This window comes from Drosophila subpulchrella, chromosome 2L (assembly GCF_014743375.2).
Source record: "Drosophila subpulchrella strain 33 F10 #4 breed RU33 chromosome 2L, RU_Dsub_v1.1 Primary Assembly, whole genome shotgun sequence".
NCBI lineage: Eukaryota > Metazoa > Arthropoda > Insecta > Diptera > Drosophilidae > Drosophila > Drosophila subpulchrella.
Genome location: NC_050610.1, coordinates 6,531,980 through 6,538,194, shown reverse-complemented (window position 1 = coordinate 6,538,194; position 6,215 = coordinate 6,531,980). Strand labels below are relative to the sequence as shown.

General features: G+C 44.6%; 1 protein-coding gene across 4 annotated transcripts; it reads left to right on the top strand.

Annotated features, from left to right (window-relative positions):
- Positions 1-183: 183 nt before the first annotated feature.
- LOC119545994 (ER degradation-enhancing alpha-mannosidase-like protein 3) lies at positions 184-5,066 on the top strand. 4 transcript variants are annotated; one of them, XM_037851988.1, is made up of 8 exons: positions 184-598; positions 684-1,088; positions 1,508-1,654; positions 1,707-2,526; positions 2,595-2,988; positions 3,383-3,654; positions 3,828-3,926; positions 3,987-5,066. In XM_037851988.1, the coding sequence occupies exons 2-8, from the start codon at positions 925-927 to the stop codon at positions 4,506-4,508; spliced, it is 2,418 nt and encodes an 805-aa protein (XP_037707916.1). In that variant the 5' UTR covers positions 184-598; positions 684-924; the 3' UTR covers positions 4,509-5,066. The 4 variants fall into 4 exon arrangements, with proteins under 4 accessions (XP_037707916.1, XP_037707918.1, XP_037707915.1 ...); XM_037851990.1 differs by having other exon boundaries at positions 678-1,088; positions 3,383-3,627; XM_037851987.1 differs by having other exon boundaries at positions 678-1,088.
- Positions 5,067-6,215: the final 1,149 nt, after the last annotated feature.

Genomic DNA, 6,215 nt, shown 5'->3' with positions numbered 1-6,215 from the left:
ACTTTGTAACATTTATGCTAAAACAATGTAATGTCTAAAATTTTAAAATAAATAACCATTGTTTTCAAACTTGGCGGGTGTTTTATCGAACAGTCGATATCTTTTCTTTATCGTTGCGGTATTTTTTGTTTGAAAATAAAAATATACCAACATTTCGAACTTGTGAAAAAGGGGCACATTTTCCGGCCCCGCGCACCTTGCCACACTTAGACTGCGGGAATTATTTTCGTGATAAAATTAAGGAAACTCGACTTTGGCGTTGATAAGCGATCTGATAATTGCCAGCAAAGCACCAGCAATCGGCGGAGAAACAGCAGACCCAGCTGGATATAGAACGTAGAACCGTATTCCCCTCCGCTCGCCTGCCTTGCAGTGGTAACCTTCTGACGTTCGCTTTGCAGTCGTCGTGGTGTTTTGTTATTGGGGCAAACATATTCCAAACGAGATTATAAATAGGCACGATGAGTGCCGTCGTGGTCGGGAGGATGCAAGTGCTAGAGCAGGTGACGCAGAGATTCTGACGCTCTCCAGACCCAGGCCCCCCGTAAAACCCGGGCGAAATCAACAAACTAGGTCGACATTTCGGGCAGAGGCCGAGGTGAGCATACATATTTTGGCTGCCCCTTCCCTTCAAACGAAATTATTTGTTAAATTATGAGTTGGCTGTTTCAATTAAGCTGCAGTCGCTGATTTAAAAGAGCCAAATCGAGCGGACCACGGGCCCAAAGCGGAGTCAACAAAGAGGCGGCGAAGAGAAACGACGAAATCCAAACCTACCAACTTACCAACGTTTCAACAGCACACGTTCAAAGTGAAGGTCAACGTCACAACGACTCGAGCGGCAAGTCTGGCGGCCGAAACCGTAAGACAAAGCGATCCAGCGTCACCATCGTCGGCAGTCATAGTATCCAGATAGCCAGCACCATGTCCGCCGCCGCCACCACCCCATCCGCAGCATCCTTGGCTCCTGGCCAGCGGCTGATGCTCACCTTCCTGGTGGCCCTCTGCATCCTGGTGGCATGCGTCCTCAGCACCGAAACCACCATGCCCACGCAAAACATGTCTCACAAGGAGCGGGCTGAGCTCAGGTATGTGAGTCCCGTCTGTGTGTGGCGAAAATACCTTGTGTCCTTAGAGTATAGATGTGAATCCTGACCAGGAAAACCAGGATTGTCTGTATTTGTATAACAAAATTTCCACATGAGGATACTTAGAATTTAACTTGCAATAACCCATAGCTGTGTTAGGAATGACCGTGTTAAATTAGCATAACCCGATTTTATAATTGTAAATATGGTTGTTTTAAACGAATTCAGGATTTTTGTGACTTTCATATACATATATATATTTTTAATATAGCTGCTTGGGTGTATAAGTCTCGGATTGTTGGCCTTATTTATTTTCCATATGCTTATTAACATTAGGAAGAATACATTTTTTCAATCATTGAAATCCTTTAATTTGGTTTGCACCTTATATGCATTTTTTACTTGAATTTTGCTTTCAGGGAAGAGGCTCGCGATATGTTCTATCACGCATATAACGCCTACATGGCGAACGCCTACCCAGCCGACGAGCTGATGCCGCTCTCCTGCAAAGGACGTTATCGCGGAGTGACTCCCTCGCGTGGCGACATGGACGACATTCTCGGAAAGTGAGTTAAAATGAATTAGTTTTCAAACGGATTATTTATATACTGTTTTTAGCTTCTCCATGACTCTGGTGGACACTCTGGACACCCTGGTGCTACTGGGAGATTTTACTGAGTTTGAACACGCCGTAAAGCTGGTTATCCGCGACGTTCAGTTCGACAGCGACATTATTGTGTCGGTGTTCGAGACCAACATTCGAATGGTCGGTGGCCTGCTTTCCGCCCACATACTGGCGGAGTATCTGCAAAAGCATGCGGACACGATGCACTGGTACAAGGGCGAGCTGCTGGAGTTGTCCCGCGAGCTGGGCTACCGATTGCTTCCAGCGTTCAACACGTCAACAGGCATTCCGCATGCACGGGTAAATCTCCGTCTGGGCATGAAGGACCCAATGCTCAAGAAGTCCAGAGAGACGTGTACTGCGTGTGCAGGAACCATCCTGCTGGAATTCGCAGCTCTGTCAAGGCTCACCGGCGATCCCATATTCGAAGTGCGAGCTCATGCTGCCATGGACGCGTTGTGGAAGCTCAGACACCGGGGCTCCGACCTCATGGGCACAGTGCTCAATGTCCATTCCGGCGACTGGGTGCGTCGGGATTCCGGGGTCGGCGCGGGCATCGACAGTTACTACGAGTACCTGTTTAAGTCTTACGTCCTACTGGGCGACGACAAGTACCTGGCCCGCTTCAACCGACATTACAACGCCGTGATGAAGTACGTCAGCGAGGGGCCCATGCTTTTGGACGTGCTAATGCACAGACCGCACGCAAAATCCAAGAACTTCATGGATTCGCTGCTGGCTTTCTGGCCGGGTCTGCAGGTGCTTTCCGGTGACCTTAAACCAGCCGTGCAGACGCACGAGATGCTCTACCAGGTATGGTTTGTATTGCAAAGCCAAAAATCAAAACTATGTTTTTCAAACATTCTAATTTTATCTTGCAGGTTATGCAAATGCACACCTTCATTCCAGAAGCTTTTACCGTGGACTTCCAAATACATTGGGGACAGCATCCCCTGCGGCCCGAATTCATTGAGTCCACATACTTCCTGTACCGCGCCACTGGCGATCATCACTATCTTCAAGTTGGCAAGCGGGCTTTGAAAACACTCCAGCAGTATGCCAAGGTCTCCTGCGGCTATGCGGCAGTCAACGATGTGCGAACTGGCAAGCACGAGGATCGTATGGACTCGTTTGTGCTCTCCGAGACAATCAAGTACCTCTTCCTCCTGTTCTCCGATCCCCAGGATCTGATCATTAACGTCGATGAGTTTGTCTTTACGACCGAAGCTCATCTGCTTCCGCTGTCTATTGCACAACTAGGGAATGCCACGTTTAGTAAGTATTTTCCTGTTGTGCAACAAAGTTTATAGAAAGTTTAATAACTAGTTTCATTTGGACATATTCTATAGTATAACTTATTTCATTTTGATAAGTAAAATCAGTTTGTTGCTGCTTTAAAAGCAATAAGAACCCTTATCTGTACTTTTTTCGTAAATAAGAGCACTTGGGGAGCTTTAACAAGAAACATTTTATTTGCGCCATAAAAAAAGCAATTTTTGAACAAGTAATTTTTATCTTTTGAAGTTTGGATTGATAAGGGTCATTCCCCTCAGAGAAATGGTCAAATGTGTTTACAGTTATTATACATAGAGGAAAATCTTTTGATTGCAGAATTTTTGCCCTATTCCCTTCTGTGTAAGAATCTTTTATTAATTCATTCTTTTTACAGGCTTTCGGCAGTCGGACGAACACAATGTACTCGACTTCATGCGCACCTGCCCCAGCTCAAATAAGCTTTTTCCTGAAAAGGTACGCAAACCACTGCGCAACTTCATATCGGGCTCGTGCCCGCGCACCACCGCAGGAAAGCGTCTCAGTGCTCTGGACTTTCAGGCAAGCAATGCAGATCATCTTCGAGCTGTTTACGACATGGGCATTACCATGGTTTCAATAGGCGACCGCAGCCAAGGCAAGGTGCGACTGTTTCATAGTTTCTATAATGTAAGTTTTTTTCTGTTCTGCTTTTTGGTTTCGTTTGCATTTCGTTTGACACTCTGAGTGGTAACCTTTGTACCACCTGTTTCCTGGTTCTTCCGCTTCCACCTATTCCTTCTCCTCATCATCATCATCATACAGATCACCGAACAAAATTCAATATGTTTGCTTTTATACAGGCCAAGAGCCACGAGGAGGGCGAAATGGGATTGCAATTTATGCAGGAGATGCTAGAGCTGACCAAAATGCAAAGCATAAATCAGCTGGCGCAACTGCAGGTTTGTTTATTGACTAATAAAGTGAATTTGTCAAATAATTGTAATCATTCTCCTTTGCAGGCCGTGGCTTATGCCACCGACGAGAAGGCTCAGGACTGGATTGCCCTAATGGCCGGGCCATCGCACTTTAGCCCAGAGTTGATTGGCGACCAGTTCGTCGAGGGAGATGTGCTGTTGGCCAAGCCGTTTCGGGCCTGTGACGAGAAGCTGGAGAATGCCGACGAGGCAAAGGGAAAGATCTTGGTGGCCGAGCGCGGCGATTGCACGTTCGTGAGCAAAGCACGACTGGCCCAGAAGGTGGGGGCTGTAGCGCTGATTGTCTGTGATAATGTACCGGGCTCTTCCGGCGAGACGCAGCCGATGTTCGCAATGTCCGGCGACGGCAAGGACGATGTGCTCATTCCGGTCGTCTTCATGTACAGCGTGGAGTTCGGCAAGCTGTCGGCGGTGATGCAGCGACGGAAGCAGCCGCTGGGAGTTCGCGTCATGCAGATGGTGGAGTTCAAACGCTGGCAACTGGCTAAGGCGCAGCGCCAAAATCAAACCGTGGCGGCAACACAGAAGCCGGAGAAGGAGTTGTAGTGGACTGCTGCTGCTGGTGCGCCCTCAGCGTTTACTATTGTTTTGGGGCTACTTACCGCCCTGAAATGGTTCTCGCCAAAATAGAGATATATTTTCTATGTTCGTAACCTGTACAGTAAGCGATCGTAACTAAATTTGAAATTCTTGTACTTTATTAGACATGTAAGCACGATTTAAGGCCGCGAGTTTTTGAGCTCCTCAGTTTAGGGATCTTTGCATTTCGTGGTTGGTTCTCAGGCTAGCAATTGGCTTCCTAGTGGCAATATGATTACCGAATAGCATCCGATATCCACATTCGCGTTCATTCTGATTGTATATTTGGTCCACCTCACAATTTTTTAGACGGATTTTACTTTTTCGTGTAAGTAAAACTTGTGTATATAAAAAAGTTAGAACGTAGCAACTAATGAAAAACTAATTAATGATTAATTTTAAGATAAAATTAGTTGATAATGTAGCGCGTCGGGTATGATCGACAACAGAGTAGTTGAAATTGTTTAGTTCTTATACAAAAAAAAATAGTCTAAAATATACGACAAGTAATGAATGAAACCAAAACCATACTCTTTTTATTAAACTTGAAGTATCGAAGCAAACGCCGAAGAGAAGATGAACATAAAAAATATAAATTTATCCAACTAGAGGTATTTTATATGTCAGCCGTATTCTTTGGGTTGCTCCACACAGGCCCTATCGCTTAGAACTTTGAATTGTAAGTCAACGAAGCATTCACCGTCTGGCTGAGAACTAAATGTGTATCTTGTCTCTGCCTCTGCTTCTGCTAGCTCCTTAACGTCCAGGATGGCCTTCAGTTTTAAATCAACCTTGTGAAATTCCCGTCTTCTTGTCCTCCATATACTGCTTAATACGGATGATCCTTCGCGCAACATTACAGGTAATCCTATTGCCAACAGGATACTGCCCATGATGTTTAAATCCGATTCTGGTTGTCTAATTTCAGGTTCCAGCCGTGTGTCCAGTGCAAGAGCGGTGATGGGTTCACTTTCCTTGATCGGTTTTTTATCATCCACATCCGTAGCACTCGCATCTGAGCAAAGTTCAGTCTTGTTTGCGTACAGCTGGGCGTAGGGATCATATTTAAGGATTTCCGATGGTTCCGCCTCTAACGCTTTTTCGCTGACTTCAAAGTCAATAAGTAAGGCGGCTGAGTCCAACGATGGTCCCGAAATTAGACCCGAACTGTTTTTATGCATACTTGCATAAAGCCACGTTATAAAATGGAAAATGGTTGATAGAAACATATCTGTGATATCACTAGACGCAATATTTTAGGTTCGTTGACGTTACTGACAGAAATCGATCGCCTCCTTTGCATAAAATTATTTAGAGAAAACAGATTTCTGAACTGTGAAACCTTTTTTGCATAACCAAAAACAAAGACATCGTATTTTTAAATATATTTCCTTTTAATGACATTAAATTCCTTCCATTTTGGTGTTTTCTTTGAACTAAAAATATGACACATCCACTGCTGCAGTTGATAGTAGTAAATATTTGAATTCATAATTAGGTCTATGATAACTTATGCTAGGGTTTTGTTTTTCTTTTAGAAAAAATAAAAAGAACCAAGGAAACAAAAACACTTATTCAATGATAGCGCATAGCATATTAAAGGCTAAACGGGTCTGACTTACTTAAGACTTAGAAGAAATATCGATATTATTGGATGATAATGATGGTAAGGAC